This window comes from Cricetulus griseus, chromosome 7, assembly GCF_003668045.3.
Source record: "Cricetulus griseus strain 17A/GY chromosome 7, alternate assembly CriGri-PICRH-1.0, whole genome shotgun sequence".
NCBI lineage: Eukaryota > Metazoa > Chordata > Mammalia > Rodentia > Cricetidae > Cricetulus > Cricetulus griseus.
Genome location: NC_048600.1, coordinates 47,792,886 through 47,811,588, shown reverse-complemented (window position 1 = coordinate 47,811,588; position 18,703 = coordinate 47,792,886). Strand labels below are relative to the sequence as shown.

At 48.8% G+C, this 18,703-nt stretch overlaps 1 protein-coding gene across 1 annotated transcript in view; it reads right to left on the bottom strand.

Moving 5' to 3' along the window:
* Stk10 (serine/threonine kinase 10) overlaps positions 1-18,703 on the bottom strand; it is an 89,735-nt gene that overhangs the window by 2,564 nt on the left and 68,468 nt on the right. Inside the window, exons 10-18 of the mRNA XM_027425195.2 lie at positions 17,318-17,448; positions 15,240-15,363; positions 14,766-14,945; positions 9,893-9,985; positions 8,077-8,206; positions 7,123-7,247; positions 5,756-5,944; positions 5,177-5,302; positions 3,188-3,301 (exon numbers count right to left, since the gene is read on the bottom strand). Coding sequence (XP_027280996.1) covers positions 3,188-3,301; positions 5,177-5,302; positions 5,756-5,944; positions 7,123-7,247; positions 8,077-8,206; positions 9,893-9,985; positions 14,766-14,945; positions 15,240-15,363; positions 17,318-17,448 — 1,212 coding nt within the window. The remainder of the gene's footprint in view (positions 1-3,187; positions 3,302-5,176; positions 5,303-5,755; positions 5,945-7,122; positions 7,248-8,076; positions 8,207-9,892; positions 9,986-14,765; positions 14,946-15,239; positions 15,364-17,317; positions 17,449-18,703) is intronic.

The window sequence follows — 18,703 nt, the reverse complement described above, 5'->3', positions numbered from 1 at the left end:
TCTCCTGGGCGAAGAGATAAATAAAAACCAGGGGAGAGGATCCAATGACAACAAAGTCAGAGATGGCAAAGTGACTCCACACTCTTTATCAGGACAGTGCCTTCTAGGAAGACAGAAGGAAGACCTCTGCCCCTCTGAGGGTCGGATCCCAGAGATATGTGGAGCGCTAAGCTCCTCAGGCAATGGGAGGCCCCGTTCCAGCTGGCAGGGCACACAGGAGCTTCCTTTGGGCACATGCTCATTTATCCAGATACACCAGATCCCACCAGAAAAGACTCCCAGAAAGGAAGCGAAGAGGCGGTGGAGAGCATGGACCACGAGATAACTTGTGGGAGGAGAAACTGGATTTATACAAAACCTTCACTTAAAGGCTGGCAATTAAAAAAAAAAAAAGCTGAAAAATCACTACCTTGGCCCAATGTAATATAATGCATTTGTAAACCACATAGCTCAAGGGTCCAATGTGTGACCCCCCCAGTTCTACTGCTGTGTAGGCACAGAATGGTTTAGTACATCACCCAATTTTAAAGCCAGGAATAGCTGAATATCCCTACCCCAAAAGTCCAAGATGTTCCAAAATCTGAAAACTTTGAAGTGCTAGTTTGATGCCACAGTGGAAAAAAAAAATCCACTTCTGACCTCATAGGACCGGTGGTGATCAAAAGGTAAGTACGCCAAAAATACCTGCTGGCTGTGTGCAAGGAAGGACCTGGGAGACAGGGCTGAGTTTATCTGGGCTGGGGTCTTGCTATGGTTTGAGTGTAAAATGTCAGCAGAGGCTCATGTGCCTGAACACTCAGCCCCCAAGCTGGGGGGGGGGTGGGAGGAATGACTAGTGAAGTGAGGGTCATGAAGGGGGGTGTTGAGGGGGTACAGTTCAACCCTGATTCCCACCATCTGCCTCTGATGTGACCAGCACCTCAGACTCCAGTGTGGCCAAAATAAACCTTCTGTCTGGTGCTCTACCACAAGCCAAGAGAAGAAACTAACCTGGTCTTGTCCCCAGACATCTCATTAGACATATGCAAATATCCCAAACTTGAAGAAGGATCTGAAACCCCAAACCATGCTTCTGCTGAAGGGCTGCTCAACTTGTAGTGCTGAGCACCACAGCCTGCAACTCAAGCTCTGCCTTCTACCCACCACAGCATTCCTCGGCAAAGCTGGCGGAGGCCACAGGCAGCAGCCTGTCTCCTGCTGTGTGCCAGATGGTAAACATTTAAACAATCTGAGAATGTCATACATGAGTACTGTATTTACCTCATTTCTTCCATCTCCCCCATGTGTCCCCCTCCACTTCCTCTCGAATCCACGACCCCCTCTTCTTTGGTTACTGTTGTTACATGTATGCAGATGTATGTATGAGTACAGCCTGCTGAGTCCACTTTCTGTTGCCTATCTGTATACGTGTTAGAGATGATTTGCTTAGGGTTAGCTAACTTCTCACAGGGCTCGTTACTGGAGAAGACTGATTCTTCTCTCGGTAGCCATTTAATTACCTATAACTCTTCATCTAGAGTGAGGCCATTCCAGATTTCAACCAGGCCTTGTTTAAGTGATATTGTTCAGATTTCATGGGGGCAGTTTCCCTGTCCTATATGGGAGACACTATGCTTCGCAGACCAGTGTTTCCGATGTAATGCAAAAACCAGCCATGCAGAAGGCAAATGAATGAGTTGCTTTCTAGTCAAACTCATTTACAAATGGGTAGTCAGGCAGACCTAGCCCACAGGCAGCAGTGGGTCTATAGACACATTTTAAAATGCAGATAATATGTCTGCATTTTACAGTCTAAAAAGGCAAGTTGAGGAGGGAGAGCTGACTGCTTTGAAGCCCCACCCTATCCTCTCAGTGACCCCAGCAAATCAGGAAGTCTGCACTCACTTAAAAGGAAGTCATCTGTATTCTTCTAAAAATACTCCACAGCACAGGGAATGATATAAGAGGAGGACAGTGTCCAAGGCTGCCGAACAAAGTGCAAGGGCATAAAGGACCATTACCTCCAGGCCACCATGCCAGCAGCCACTCAGCAATCTGTGACAGAATCCTGCCCTGAGGCAGTCCCACAGGCAGAGTGCAGGGCCAGTTCACCAAGTACACACCTGCAATGCTCCTAGGAGCCCACGAGACCATCTGAGGTCAGAGGCAGCTGCTGGGAGAGACGCCTGCTCGTTTTCAGGATGTGCCCCAGAAACAGAAGCCCAGAGCTGGGCAGGAAGATGCATGCTCACTCCCTGACGCATAGCCAGTGGGAACACTGGGTACCTGTGGGTTTAGTGTCACAAGTCCCAGCAGTCCACAGCCTGCCTCCTGCTTAGGTACACAGTAGCTAAAAAACCCTGAGGACATCGGGCCAATGTGGCACAAGGTCACGGGTAACAAGGGCAGCTCTCTCCTCAGAGTTTAAGAATGCCTATGCCTTTGATATATGCTGTGGGTTAATGACTGTAAATGGCCCTACAATCTCTACTGTGACCACACTGAGGCCTGTGACGAAGACTAACTGTGTTACTTACATTTATACCTGACAAAAGCAATTAAAGGAAGAAAGGGTCTGTTTTGGCAAGATAGCAGGAGCATGAGGCACCTGGTCACATTGCATGTGAGGTGAGGATTCTGTCAAAACTTCAATGACCCAGCCCAGCCTGACTCCAGTCTCGTGAGACCCTGGAGATGCTCTGGAGAGACCCCCAGCTTTTGAACCCTATTACTATAGATTTTGATAAAGAGTGTGCTTACGCTGCTAAATACATGGCTGTTTGCTTTGATGCGGGGGATGGAACGCAGAATATCACATGTGTCATGCAGGTGCTCTCCCCCCAAGCTGCATACTAGCCCAAGCACACTGATTTATACATTAGGAAACCAATTCAGAAAGTAAACTAGCTGATGCTGGCCTTTGACCTCACAGAGCGACTTCCTGGGAGAAGCTCCCCACAAACTGGGCTGCCAGCATGATTGACAGGGTCCTCTGCCTTAGATGCATATGGACCAGGGCAGGTGGAGGCTGCTATCCCAGGGTGCGTAGGGCTTCCAGTGTTCAACACATCAGGTAGATGAGTCCTGTCTCTCAGGGACAGACCTATTTTAGGGATGCCATGAAGCAAGGGTCCAGAAATAGGAAGGCTTCAGATATCTTAGGCAGGCAGGTATCTGTGGAATGGCACCCACCAGCCCAATGCAGTACCTTCTTGCGCGGCCGCAGCTTGTCCCGCCACTCCTTCAGGCTTTGGTTATGGTTCTCATCTAGTGCCTTCAGTTTCTGGGTTTCATGTTCTACCAACAAGTGACACTTTTCATTCTGGAATAGGCAGAAAAGGGGTGAAAGTGAGGAGGCAGAAGCCTGGAGAACCAGACCCCCTGCACCCTTGAGGGCACTGAACCCTGGAGGGCACTGTAGTTAGCATGGACTTATTATTATGCCTTTGCCATTATCCACAACTCTGTATATGGTAACATACTTGCACCAAGCAATGCCTAGAAAACTATTCCAGAACAATAATAGTAATAGTTCTAAATGGGTAAATTACAGCAATTTTGCAGGGCATTGGTGGCACATGCCTATAATCCCTGCACTCAGGAGGCAGAGGCAGGAGGATCTCTGTGAGTTAGAGACCAGCCTGCTCTACAAGAGCTAGTTCCAGAATAGCCTCCAAAACCACAGGGAAACCCTGTCTCTAAAAAACAAAATAAACAAAACAAAACAAAAAAAAAAACAACAAAAAACAAACAAAAAAATAACAGCAATTTTGCAGCTTTCTACTGTGTGTAGTTTTTAAGATTGTGTGTGTGTGTGTGTGTGTGTGTGTGTGTGTGTGTGTGTGTTGCATGTGTGAGCATGCATGCCATGGTGTACATGTGGAGCCAAAGGACAACTGTGTGGAGTCCTCACTTTTCTTTGCATGGCTTCTGAGGATCAAACTTGCCTGTGCAGCAAGCACTTTAGTCACTGAGCCATCCTGCCTACCCTTCTGTGGACTCCTGACCTTGTGTAAGTTGTCTGGGTTTTTTAAAAAATGTTTTGAGCTAGTGAGATGGTTCAGTGGGCAAAGTACCATAAGTACCATAAGTCTGACAACCTGGATTAGATCCTCAAAACCCACTCTAGAAGGACGACAGAACTGGCTCCCAAAAGTTGTTCTCCGAACTGCCCATGTGTGTCAGGGCATGCATTTGCCCAAACTTACATGTATATATAACATATAATAAGTAAATAAATAAACTACAACCTGCAACTCCTGGTCCGAAGTATCCTCCTGTTGACACCTTTCAAGTGGCAGGACTAGGAGTGTGTACCACTGCATCTAGCTAAGTCTAAATCTGTACAGTGTACAATTATTTACCTACAGAAATTATATGTATAATTGTGCATTGTGTCTAGCTACATATCATATGACATATGTAACTAATATGTAATACCTCTTGCCTGTGTCATTTCCTCAGGAGAGATCTCCTATCCTAGCCTGAAGGGCCCTTGTGTTGGAATAAAGGCGTTGTCCTTCCTGAGATGGTCCTGGAACAGGACTGAGTTCCTGCCTGGCAGCCTCTGATGCTGGCCATTCTCAGGAATCTCCTGCCTCTCCACATATTTCCACATGGGCCCAATAGCCTGAGCAACTTCCTGAAATTCACAAGAGGCTGGAGTGGGGGCCTCATCTGTCAAGTACAACAATGCCTCACTCTGCCACAAGGGGGCCCCAAGTACCAGCTCGTGGCCTGGGCTTTTGGTATTTTGCTGCTGAAGTCTAGACAGCGGTGCTAGCTCTGTCATGTTCTGAGGGACAAACACCTCCTGCTTGTTGATATCCCTAACGCATGGGACCAAACTGGGAGCAGGGACACCCAAAGTCAGGATCCCCCACACAAGCAAAGGAACCGTGCCGCACGGTAGCTCAGGCCCTGGAATGCAAGGCACATTCAGCTCCATCACCCACTTCACAAAGCCACACACCAATCCCGCTAAATAGGAGTCATCCCCTCCACACTACAGCTATTTTAGAGGAAGTATGTCTAAGAGGGTCGTACAATTTATCCACGTGTAACATAGCCTGAGAGAAGCACAGCAGGCTGGAGTCAGCTCACCTGGGCCTGCCTGACTAGGATGCCACCCTGCTGTGGAGCCCTTGGCCTCTGAGCACTGATTGCCTTGGGGAAGCCGAGGCAAGGGGCCAAGTACCTGCAGCTGCTGCAGCTCGCTCATGTTGCTCTCGCACTGGGCCACCATGTCTCGCATCTGATTCTCATGTTTCTGCTGCTGCTGCAGCCTCTCCGCCTTCTGCCTCTTCTCCTCCTGCTGCGAGAACTGCAGAGAGAGGATGCCATTGTGGGGGCTCGCCTGCCTCAGGCTGAGCCACTGAGGCACATCCCAGGAACGGAGGAGCAATCCTCAGAGCCCAGCCCACTTCGTCTTGAGTGGAGACCCAGCCTCTGTCCCTATACCAGTAGGGACCTGACAAGGTGAAGTGACATGAAAGGAGGGTCTTGGATGGTGAGAACGTAGAACGCCATGTACGTAAAACCGGGACCATGAAAGGGACCAGTGCATGGCAAACCGTCAAACAAGGATCTGTCCACCAGGGAGGGTTCTCCTGGGCTATCAAAGCTTCCAGGTCATGACTGACTGACTCCGCACACCACCATCACCAGGACCTTATGCCATATCTAGTATTTGACATTCTCCCACGCTATAGGAGGTCCAGGCCTTACCAAGTTCCTCTGTGACCACTCCCCACAGCCTACCAGGCGTGGTCCCCACCTGCTTGATCTTCTCGCGCTGCTCGGAGGCACTGCCTGCGCCATTGATGTGCAGGCTCTTCTTGTACATGGCCATGCGTGTCTTGCCATCACTCCTCTGGATCTTGGGTAGCCGCGCCTTCTCCTGCTGCTGTCTGATCTTCAGCTGCTCCATCATACGCTGGTTGTAGCGCTGCATCTGTTCCCGTTCCTGGAGGGACAACCGGGCAGAGGTCAGGGGAACTCTAGGCATGGGGAGGTGGGGGGGGGAAGGGGTGCTTAGGAGCCAAAGACCTCATCAACCCAGGAGGCCAGGGTGTCAATACAGCACAGTTGTCTTCTTCTTCTTCTTCTTCTTCTTCTTCTTCTTCTTCTTCTTCTTCTTCTTCTTCTTCTTCTTCTTCTTCTTCTTCTTCTTCTTCATTTTATTTATTATGTATACAGTCTTCTGCCTGCATGCCAGCAGAGGGCACCAGATCTCATTCAAGGTGGTTGTGAGCCACCATGTGGTTGCTGGGAATTGAACTCAGGACCTCTGTAAGAACAGTCAGTGCTCTTAACCACTGAGCCATCTCTCCAGCCCCAAGTTCACTTCTACAGCTCAACATTATCTGTTCTTTAAAATTCTTTCGTTTTACATTTACTTGTTTTATTGGGAGGGAGAGGGTTAAGCATGAGCATGACACTCAGAAGACAGGTTTCTTTTTTCTATTATGAGGGTTCTGGGAATTGAACTCAGGTCATCAGGCTTGGTGGCAAGCTCCCTTATCCACAGAGTCATTTCACTGGCCTTGCGTTTTCTTTGCACATTACAGTGTCTCCAACTTCTGATCGTTTGACTCACAGCTTTCTGACTTTGCAGTGGTGTGAAAACAATGTGACTCAGCTGAGCCCGTAATTCGAATTTGAAACAAAATTCCTGGGTGAACAAAATCTAGTCCAATATTCTGGATATTGGACAATGGCAGTGAGCTACAGCTCTGGTTGGCCACATGCTCCTGAGGGGAAATACCCTATACTGGGCTGCCTCAGAGCTGTGCAACTAAGTAGGAGGCCCGGAGGGCAGGCAGCTGAGGGGCATTTGTACTGTTATTTTCAATTTCAAGATGGGTGTTGGGGGATCAAAACCCCCAAAGAGTCAAGAAGCATCACCCCCTTTCTCTTTTCCTTTTCTCTTGGAGCGGCGGGGGTGGGGGGCAGTTTCAAGTAGCCCAGGACTGAACAGAAAGCCAAGCACTGAGGTGCTGGGGTGAGCAAAGGAGCTGCCGGCACCATCGGCGCCCCTCACAGGTTCCTTGATTCCTGTCCCTCAAGCAGGGTGCCCAGGAGAAGGTCTCGGGCTGCAGCAGCCCCTCCTGGGTGCTGCATCAGCATCCTGCCAGGCCTCACCTTCTCATGCTTGCGCAGCAGTTCGTGCCGCTGCAGGAAATACTGGTCCTTAAGTTGTTGCTTCACCAGCTGGTGCCGCTCCTGCAACTGATGTTCCTCCATCTCCCACAGGGCTGCCTCACGGTCTGTGGAGGACATGCCATCCGCATGGTGAGGAGTGGACAAGGCCAGAGACACAACGGTCTCCCACTCCTCCCCTCCACCAGGCCTCCTGCAGGGACTGATAACCAACCCAAGTTGGGCTCAGAGGAATGGGAACCTGGGCTTCCTCATGAGACCATGTTGGCTGATCTGAGCGGAGCCCTAGAAACTAAGAGACAACAAGCCCCAGCAACCTGGAAGCATAGGAGGCAAGGCGCTGCAGTAGGCAGGGAGTGAGCTGTAGCTGGGATGGGGCCAGAGGCCCCAGTTTCCTCCTCCAGCAAATGGCACAAGCACACCCCAAAGAGGGAATGTTCTTCGAAAACACTATTAAGAAAAATCTACACTAACACCCCTTCTTTTCTGTTGGGCAAATGAGAATGGAGAACCTGTGGACATGCTAAGGGTGAGAAATCCCAGGAGGAAGCAGGTCCTCAGCCTAGTGGATCCTTGGCCTTTGGCCTCATTGCCTTTCTGTTGCTTCTTAGCCGTTTGGACTGTAGAATCCACTTAGAGTAGTGTCAACAGACCAAGAAACAGTAACTCTCCCCAGTGCGGTTTCCTCACTATACATTAGGGTTGTAGTAGGAGCTACCTTATAGGTGAGGACAGCATGGGGCCAGGTGTGAAAACTGACTAGCACACAGCAGGGCAAGCGGTGGTCACACAAGCTGCTGTTGTGGCAACGGGTATCCTGCCTCATTCCTGACTTCCCAGGGCGGGGGGTGGGGGTGGGGGGGGGGGTGGGGGGGGGGTGGAGGGGTGGGAGGGGTTGCCTCTACTTCCACCATTCTGGGTGACTCTAGGTCCCACCTCTGAGGAGCTCCTGTTTCTTGCTGAGGCACTCTCGCTCCTTGTCACAGATCTCACGCCTGTTTTCTGTGGTGAGCTTCTTCATGGCCAGCTCCAGGTCCTCCTTCTGCTTGGCTACAAAGTCTCGGTCCTGCAGGGAGAGAAGATGAGGTTTTACACTGAGATGGCTTGGGTGACTTAGTGTTTCTCTCTCTCTCTCTCTCTCTCTCTCTCTCTCTCTCTCTCTCTCTCTCTCTCTCTCTCTACCCTCTCTCCAGATGAGGGCCTGGCCGCCTCTCTCATCAGCCTTGGTTGGTTGGTTTGTTTAGTTGTTTATTTTATATGTGTGAGTGGTGCTGGCTGGCATGTATGTGTATGTATTCGTGCCTGCCTGCAGAGTCCAGAAGAGGGCACTATATCACCTGGAATTGGAGTTACAGGGTAGCTGTGAGCTACACAGCATGTGTACTGGGAACCAAACCCAGATCTCCTGCAAGAGCAGAAAATGCTCAAAACCGCTGAGCCATCTCTCCAGCCTGTGTTTTAAAAGTTATCTACTCATAACTGCATGGGTGCATGGGTTCAGTGTGCCGTTCCAGTGCATGTGTGTGTGTGTAATGGAGACTTTGGGGGAATTCCTATGTCCTCAGATATTGGCCATTTCTTTGTGTAAAACATTTAAGACAGACCCTCTTCTTGCTGTGTTGAACATGTACATTATTATCATTGGGCCTGGCCACCCTTCTGTGCTACTGAACACAAAAACCTGTTTCTCTTACTAATAACCAACCTCACTTGGTTAAAAAGAGACAGGTACACAGAAAAGACAGGGACGTCTGGAGTCAGGCCAAGTACCAGGCCTTGCTCTACTGCTCTCAACTCTGCAATGTCACCATTCTGAGCTTTGATTTCTTCTGCAAATGGAAAACCAAAGAGCTCCTACCCCAAGGTACCATAAATGCTTGACCAAATTGTATGTCAAGCATCTGTAAATATAGGCTACAACTGCCTGCATCTAGGGCTGAGGAGGCAGACTGTGCAAAGGACTCCCCCCACACCCCCTACAGTGGAGAAAAGAGGCGCATTCCAGCAAAGGATGAGAGGCTGCGTGGAAGGGTGGGGCTGGGAGGGCCTGGCAGCAGCAGGCACAGTGAGGAGGACCTCAGCTCATGGGCAAAGGGAGAGTGCTGAAGGGTTTAAAGGCCCAGAGCTGGAGGAAGAAAGGGTCACAGGGCCAGATTTGGATTTCATATTGACAGTAACTGCTGGTCTGAGAGAAAGTGCAGGAAAGCAAGAGGAAGCAGGAAGAGTAGCTGGGAAGCTGGGAGAGCTTCCCAGCTACTGGCAGATTCATGGGTCCAAAGAGTGGTGAAATATGGATGGATGGACAGACGGATGGATGGATGGATGGAAGGAAGTGTGTGTGTGTGTGTGTATCTGCAGTGTGTTTAGTAATGTATGCATATATGCTGTATGTTATGTATTGCATGTGTGTGTTGTGTGTTTATATAGTGTGTTATATGTGGGGAGAGCATGTATTGTGTGTGTGTGTGTGTGTGTGTGTGTGTGTGTGTGTGTACACTAAGCATCAGGAAGTGATGGTGAAGAGGGGGGAAAGGATGGGTCAGGACAGATGACTGATTTTGGTTGACAGGAGATGTGACATATAAACAATTTGCAGTAAGGTAGGCAGGTCTAAGGTGCAGGCTGCAGTGGCCAAAAACAGCAGGGCTGACTCTTGGGTTTCGAGGGCAATCAGGGAAGATAACCACAGAGGTCAATGGATGGTGGGCTAGATTTAGGCATTCAAAACAATAAGCGAAGGCTGGGGACTCACAAGCAGCTGTTTCTTCTGTGAGTGTTCTTCCATCTTCTGCTTCATGCTCTCTTTCCGCTGCTGCCGGGGCAGTTTCTCAACCTCATTCTTCACCTGCAGCAGACATGGCAGAGGACACCTTACACCAGGGCCTTCCTATTCTGGATGCACTACAAGTTTTGGTCATGTCTGACCCATGAAGTATCTATCACACAGATAGACTATCCATATCTAAGGTCTGTTTCCCCTTCTGTGGGAGTCCTGTCCCTCTGCGAGACACTATAGTCCCTATAGTGCAGGTGGTGGACTCCATCCAGCCTCATGGGGGACTCCAGGCTGGCACTGTCAATCTGAACAGCACCGTCTATCTGACACAACACTGTCACTCTGATGTTTACACAACACTCCACCCAGCACACAGAATGACAACCTTTTCAAGTATGCATGGAACATTTACTAACAGTTCTAAATCATAAAAAGAATCTTAAACTTTAAAAAACTTCATAGCAAAATTGTAAGTAGTCCATGGGTCAAAGAGGAAGTTGCAGTATATTAGAAAAGAATTTGAGTCAGGCCACGGTGGCACACGCCTTTCATCCCAGCACTCAGGAGGCAAAGGCAGGTGGATTTCTGTGAGTTTGAGGCCAGCATCATCTACAGAATGAGTTCCGGGACATCCAGGGCTATATAAAGAAATCCTGTCTCAAAAAAACCAAAAAGAATTTGAACTGAATAAAAATAAAAATACAGCCCATCCAAGTTGCTGAGATAAATCAGTGCATAGAGGGGGAATTTTGAGCATTAATCCTCAGAAAGAGAAGAAAGTCTCCAATCAATTACCTGAGTTTCCACAGTAAGTAATTTTATAAGAATAAAAGCAGCTGGGTGATGGTGCTGCACACCTTTAATCCCAGCACTCAAGAGGGAGAGGCAGTTGGATCTCTGTGAGTTCTAGGCCAGCCTGGTCTACAGAGTAGTTCCAGGACAGGCTCCAAAGCTACACAAAGAAACCCTATCTCAAAAAAAAACCAAAAACCAAAACCAAACAAACAAAAAGGACAATAAAAGCAATTTTAAAGGTATCTTATGAATAAAAGTAATCCCCAAATGACATAAGTATAATTCTAACAAAACATATGATGGACTTGTATACTAAAAATGAAAAATCCCTAACAAAATTTACCAGAAGACCCCAAAAAATGCATGTGTATAAAATGCCTGTGGATAGAAGGCTCAGAGTTGTCCAGATGGACATGCCACCCAAACTGAGCCAATCAAAGTCTTGCCAGGCTTCTTCACGTGATCAGCAAGGTGATGCTGCAATGTGTATAAAAAGGCAAAGGGACGGAACTGCCAGCTACAGGACTCACACCACTTGAAGTCAGGTTTACTATGAGTCTGGGTTCCCAGACACTGGAGTACTGGTGAGTGACAGACGGATGAAACAGTATGATATGCAAACCCAATATGCACCACACCAGATCCACTTATATATTGACTCCTTTTCCACAAAGACAACTTAGCAGAGAAAGGTGGGCATTTTTTTCCCAATATACAATGCCGGGGCAGATATCCCTAGCCAAACCTATTCACACCTCATCCAGGCATCCCTAACCAAACCTGTTCACTCCTCATCCTTTACAGAAACTCAACTCAAAATGTTCTCATGTGAAAATAGAAAACTCAACATGACAAACTGCTAAAAGACTACATCCCATAGGGCTGGGGAAGTATTCCTTGGTTTCTTAGATAAGCTGCTAAAAGAATTACCCCTGAAAGAACACAAGACACTATTATGAGGACTATAAGACAAGCCATGGGTGGAGAATAAATACATGCAAAACAATATCTCACAAAGTACTGGCAGTCCAAATATAAAGAGAGCTGTCAGACTTCAGGAAAAAGGAACCAATCTCCCAGCTAAATAAAGGAGCAAAAGATTTTTTAACAGACATGTCATCAAAAGTGACATATGGTGACAAAGAAGCAAGTGAAGAGACTCATATCACTAGTCATTAGTGAAATGCAAACTCAAAGTCACAATGAGATGCCACTTCACACCCATCAGGGTGGCTAAAATAAAACAGTAAAGCTGACAAGACCAAGTGTTGGGAAAAAGGAGCAACTGGACTACTCCTGCGTTGCTGTGGAGACAGAATGGATTCAGAGCATCTGGAGGAGTGTGACATGCTTACCATCTGAATCCTGAAGCCCACCAGCTTAGCCTGTTTCACCCTCTTTTCTAATTCCTATGTTTTTATAAAATGGTCTTGGGTTTTGCAGGCTGGGTCTGGTCTCATGTTTTCTGGCCTTTGCTTTAGATGGATTTCCCATCTGCAGTGTGACTGACTCTGGGGACTTGAGAAACAGGAGGCTGTCCTATGCATTTACAGGTCATCAGCAGTGTCCCTGGCTGCTCCATTCCATCCTCAAACTGTGACACATCCCAAATGTTTGTAGACACAGTCAATGTCTCAGAGAGAAGGGGACAGAAGACTCCTGGCTGGTAAGCACAGGTTTACCTAAAATTCCTAAAGGACAGTTCATCCGTGAATCTCAGCCTCTATATCAGGTGTGGCATCCTGTCCCAGCTCAGTGACCATGAGCGCTATCACACAACTTAAGGGCTACAGACTTAGAACCGTGTTTTTATAAGATGATTGTTGTGGTCTGGGGGACAGAAGATTAAAGGCAGCCATAGAGATAGAGCCCAGGTTCTGAGTTTTCTGTTAAAGGCATGGAAGACACAGGCATCACTCTGATGATAGAGGAGGCAGAGGCAGACCCAAGGACACACGGGACCCTTTACATGCCAGCACTGCTCTCTGGCAGAGCTGTGCAATGGCAGGCATGGCAGGGCAGGACCGAGTTCCACCAGATGGCAGATAAGCTGCATTCTAGGGCAGTGACGTCTTTGAATTACTGAAGGTATTGGAGTTTCCATTTTCCCAACCAGAAAAACAATCTAGTTTTTTTTTTTAACTAAGAAGACCTCAAGGTTCTTTCCAGGGATATGGTGTACAGCGCTAGGGAACCCTGAACCATTTAACAAACTTAGCTTCACGCCAGGGACACACTTTGAGAAAGAAGTCATTACACAATTTCATCAACAGGCACACTGAGTAAAGACCTTAGGAAAACCTAATGAGCCGACTTTCCCCTCGCCATGGCTCCTAGTTCAGTACAGCAATCATTTGCATAGCAGTTACACTGCACTGGGAATTATGAATGACCTAGAGGTGTGTGCGGGTTATATGCAGACTGCACCACTGTGTGGATGCAGCAGCCTTGTACCTGTGGGTGCCCCTAGTGAGTGAGTCCCTGAGAGGGTCCTGAGGAACAACTACGAGGCTCACTGAACTCAGAGTTGGAACCCTAGTGAGCTCTGGGAAGAGAGAGTAAATATGAATCTACATCGAGCCGCTGAAAAGAGAGTCATCCACAGACCACAGCCATCAAGCTTGCTGCCTGGAAGAATAGAAGAGCCATCCTCTGACCACAGCCATCAAGCTTGCTGCCTGCAAGAATAGTACCAGGGACACAAGATACTAAATGGCAGTGTTCTCCTGAGAAGACGAAAGGGCACAGCCTCTTCTCCCCATGAAAACTTTCAAATAAAATAACAAAGAAGCCGGGCCTTGGTGGCGCACGCCTTTAATCCCAGCACTCGGGAGGCAGAGGCAGGCGGATCTCTGTGAGTTCGAGGCCAGCCTGGTCTCCAGAGTGAGTGCCAGGATAGGCTCCAAAGCTACACAGAGAAACCCTGCCTCGAAAAAACAAAAACAAAAACAAAAACAAATGTCAAACTAAACCAGGAACTTGGATGTACTCAGTGGGAGAGAACCTGTACAGCATGCACAAGGGGCCTTGTCCAGGGGAGGGAGGGAGACGACTCAACCTGGCTGTGCATAGGGCATCTGGATCTCAGAGCGGCCCATACCTCCCAATGGTGGAGAACTAAGGGCTGGGACATCCTTAGACTCCTAGGAGGGAGGAGAGGAATAAGCAGATGGCAGCACCGGGTGTCTACAGAAGAGCACGGCCTGCCAGGCTAAGAGTCTGGGAACCCCGGTCCTGTTGTCTCAGGGCCATGCATCTCCTCACCTCCCTCCCCCTTTCAACTGAGGGAAATAAGACAACCAAAAGAGGGCAGAGCACAGGGGCAGAATGTCCTGGGCCTCCCCTGCACTGCCTCCTGTGTGAGAAGAGCACCTCCAATTTTAGAGGTCACCATCTCTTCCATCTCTTTCCTCTAAGAGGATGTAAAAGACACTAACAGAAGCCACTTAGCAAGGACCCAGCTTGGGGGAGAGCCAACACAGGAAAGAGGCATCCAAAAGACAGAGAAAGGGCTAAAGTATCATGGCTTTGTGGCTGGGGCACTAAGGCCCCAGTGTGGCTGCCCCCAAAGTTCTGGGTTAACTGGCTCCATGCAGCCCCTCTATTAGAAAGGGAGGCTGTGCTGGCTATTTTTATGACTCAAGCTAGAGTCATTTGAGAAGCAGAAACTTCAGTTGAGAAAATGCCCCCACGAGATTGGCCTGTGGGCAAGCATGTGGTGCATTTTTCTGATTGATGATTTATGGGGGAGGGCCCAGCCCATTGTGGGTGGGGCCATCCATGGGCAGTGATCCTAGGTTCTATAAGAAAGCAGGCTGAGCAAGCCATGGGGAGCAAGCCAGTAATCACCACTCCTCCATGGCTTCTGTATCAACCCCTGCCTCCATGTTCCCACCCTACCTTTCCCCCAGTGATGGACTGTGCAGTGGAAGCTGAAATAAACCCTCTCCTGACCAACTCCTGCGGCCATTGTGTTTTATCACAGCAATAGAAACCCTAACTTAGAGCAGAGAGGCCCTGACCCCCCCCCCCACACACACACACACTCCACTACCTCCTTCTTCATCTGCTTGAGCTGCTCCTGGAATTTGGCATAGTCTCGATCCTGTTCCAAGCGGATCCTCTTGGCCTCCTCCCTGCGGCGCACACTGTGGTCCTGCTCCATCTTCTCCACCTGCTGCTTCTGCTGCCGCTCCAGGTTCTCTAGCTCCACATCATAGAACTTCTTCTTGGCCTGGAAGGTGCACAGACTCAGAGGCATCCAGCAGAGCCACATCATACCTCAGGGTCTGAACTAGACCCAGACTTGAGCCCCAGCCCCAACACCCTTTGCTGTGTGACCCAGGGCTAGTTATTTAACCTTTCTGAGTTGTTTCCTTGTCTGACCTGACAGGACACTGGCACTGTACTCCACCTCTAGAGGTGTTCCTGTGTGACTCAGGGTCACTGTGACCTAACTACCCTCTTCTGCAACACCTCCACCTGAAGAAAACATGGAGGCCAGAAGCTCCTGTCTCCTCTCACTCACGTTGATTTCTTGTTCAAAACGTTTGTGCATTTGCTCTAGCTGCAGCTCATGCTTGCTGCTCAGCTGGGTCTGGTTCCGATGTTCTTCTTTCTGCAGAAGCCGAAGTTCTCGGAGTTCCTGGCGCCTGAAGATTAACAGACACAAACATTTCCAAGTGAGAAGGGGGCCTCTGAGACCACAGTATTCACAGCCCAGGGCATGGAAGGATGGGCTGTAGAATAGAATCCCACTGACTTAAGCAGAGACATGATCAGGATTCAGGCTTCTTTTGATATTCTGACAGATAAAAAGACAAGTATCCTCCATATATAAAGAACATTTACAGATCAGTTAGGAGGAAGAACCACCAATCCCCAACACAAAAAGACAAGCAAACATGTGCAAAAATAAGAAGAAAAAGTAAAATCATCTATATGATATGAAATACAAATATAAAAGAAAAAATACATTTCATTAAACAGACAAGCATATAGGGGAGTTCGGACTCCATGTGTTACTGATATAAACTAGTAGAACATTTGAAAGATACCAGCAATACCTTTACACATTTGACACCCTAGTTTCACTTCTGGATTGGATGAAGATGTTTGTAACAATGTCATTTAAAATTAAACCTCACCCCACTGGTCCAAGATGGAAGAAATGCCCCTAGAACACTCTAAACTATTTCTATTCTAGAATGCAAGAAGCTCCCTTCAAAGCAATGGTGACATTTGCAAAGCCCTGGCTTTGGGTGCTCTGAGCCTCCTCAGTGCCCAGCCACCTACTCTTCACCAACGGTCCCAAGAAGCCACAGTGCACAGTGAAAACTGGAAGAATTAATTCTCAGGTGGAATTGCCACTCTGCTCCTTGTCAACTAGAGACCCAGCACTTGCAGCTTATCTGCCAAGAAACATGGTTTCCTTGCATGCACATGAGGAATAGGGTCCCCGGGGAAGGGCTGCTGGAGACAACTGGAGTGTGTCAGGCTGCTACAGTCAAGTGGCTTTGCCTTACCTTCCTTCTCTGTCCTCTCCCTCTCTCGTTCTCACTGACTCCTATGCTTTTTCCCTCCTGGCCACCGCCCCAGCCTAAGCCGGAGTCTGATGGTCCTGAACATTCTTGCCACCTCCCAAGTCAGTTTTACCCTCCATAGCCTGGCTCCAACCCCCACACAGACCACAGTCCTACCCTCCTCTGTCCCAGCATTCCATACTGAAGTTCTGTTCTCTAAGATCCTGTTACAAATCAAGAGGTCACCTGCCAGGGCCTCAGCAACTTCAGATTCCCTCAGCACTCCTCTAGCTCTGGGACTCACCTCATCTTTCAAGCTCAACTCAGGGTGGTGATGGCGAGGTCCCTACGAGCGATCTCTGCTCAGCCCAGGCACTCACTGTTGTATCACCCATTCCTTCCTTCCCAGTGTGCAGCACAATCAAGAATTAGCTTGTGTATTGTGTTTGGTATAGGTATAAATTCAACAGGGGGGATAGCTTTATGTATCTGGATTTCCATTCTGATTCACTTGGTAGATAATGCATGAGTCAATAATTGGGTGGATGTATGGATAGATAAATGTTAAGTGAATAGGTGGTGGGTGGGTGGATGGATTAAATGGGCGAAGAGACATGAGTAGGTGAGACATCTACAGACAAGGGTAGATGAACAGATGGATAACTGGGTGGACAGGTGGGTGACACAGGAGTAGATGGATTGATGGATGGATGGATGGATGGATGGATGGATGGATGGACAAATAGATAAGGAAAAACAGATGAACAGTTGGGTTGTCTGTAGATGGGTGGGTAGGCAGACAGCTGGGTGGGAAGGCAGACAGCTGGGTGGGTAGGCAGATAGCTGGATGAATGAGTGGATAGAAGAGTAGGCAGATGGGTAGGGATTAGGTAACCAAACAGAGGAGCAGAGACATGCATATGTAGAAGAGACAGATGAGTCATTGGGCATGTGGATGAATGAGTAGACAGATGGACAGAAGAGATGGGTGGCAGACAGGCAGCTGCCCCACCTAAAGGTTCAATGCCTAGCACTCTTAGGGCACCCCAACAAGTTCCCCATACTGGTGCCTCCCCGGACTTGCCTGAGAAATCTCATCTCCTCGTCTTTCTTCTCATCTTCGCTAATGATCTTGGAGGTGGTGATGCTCACCTCTACACCATCCACCACAAACCTTCGAGTCCGCTTCAGGGTCTTGTTGTGCAGTTTTGATCCCTGGCAAGGAGAACACGCCCAAGCTCAGCTAGAAATCCACAGTGGAGACAGGGTGAGGTCCACAGCCTGGGCCCAGGGAGGGTGCGGCCATCCACTGTCCTGCTCCCTCAAGCTTCCCAAACAGGGGAAGCGTCTGGCCTTCGTACCCCCTTCCTTCTGCTGGTCTCGGCTTCAGACACCTACACAAGGCTCTTACCTCACTGAAGCATTCTTGCGAAACACAGTCTCAACATCAAAAAGGACTGTGTTCATCCTCACTGGCTACTGGCGGCTTCCTGACTCTGGAAAAGACCCTTGTCTTGCCTGAATTTCAGCTTTGACCATGGAGTATCAAAACAGAACTTGCCTCCCTGGGTGGCCATGAAGGTTTGATGAGAAGCACATGGGGCACATATGGCATGGAATTTACCTCTGCCAGTCATGATCACAGAAAGCAATTCCTGTTAGATTTGGTGGCCTCAGCTAGCTAGCTAAAGCTCATAGACAACTGTTCTTGTCCGGGGTCTCGTGGGACCATTCCTCTCAATTATCTCCTTCTGTAATGAACCACACACTCCACAAAGGCCACTTACAGAGGACCTGGCCCTGGGAGGTGTCATGGTGGAAGTGCTCCATTCTGACTCAGATGACAGCTTAGGGGCCTCAAGTGGTTACCTGATGGCCTCTGTCCTGCCCACTGCCTCAGAATTTCTGCCGACCCCAAAAGCCTTTCCTCCTAGAATGTAGCCCTGCCTCTGCAACCTGGCCCATGGGCCTTCTAGCCCCTTGAAGAGGAGTGGGCATACTAGGGTGGCTAAGAGTTGGCTCCTGGCTCTGTGGACTGCTGCCCAGCACACCTCACCTGAGCTCTGGACACTCAGTGCCTGTATTTTTTAATGGTGCTGGGGATTGAACCCAGGGCCACGTGCACATGCAGCTAGCACTCTACCCTACATCTCCAGCCCCACCTGGTGCCCTATTAGGAGGAAGAAGTACATAAAAGTCACTGGCGAGCCAGGCGGTGGTGGCGCACGCCTTTAATCCCAACACTAGGGAGGCAGAGGCAGGCGGATATCTGTGAGTTCGAGACCAGCCTGGTCTACAAGAGCCAGTTCCAGGCCAGCCTCCATAGCCACAAAGAAACCCTATCTCAAAACAAACAAACAAACAAAAAAGTCACTGGCGACAGCTGGGCAACTACAGCTGATGACAATCTGTGTCTGTTCTGAGGAAATAAAAAGAAAAGCTACTGTGGACATGTCTGCTTGATGAAGCC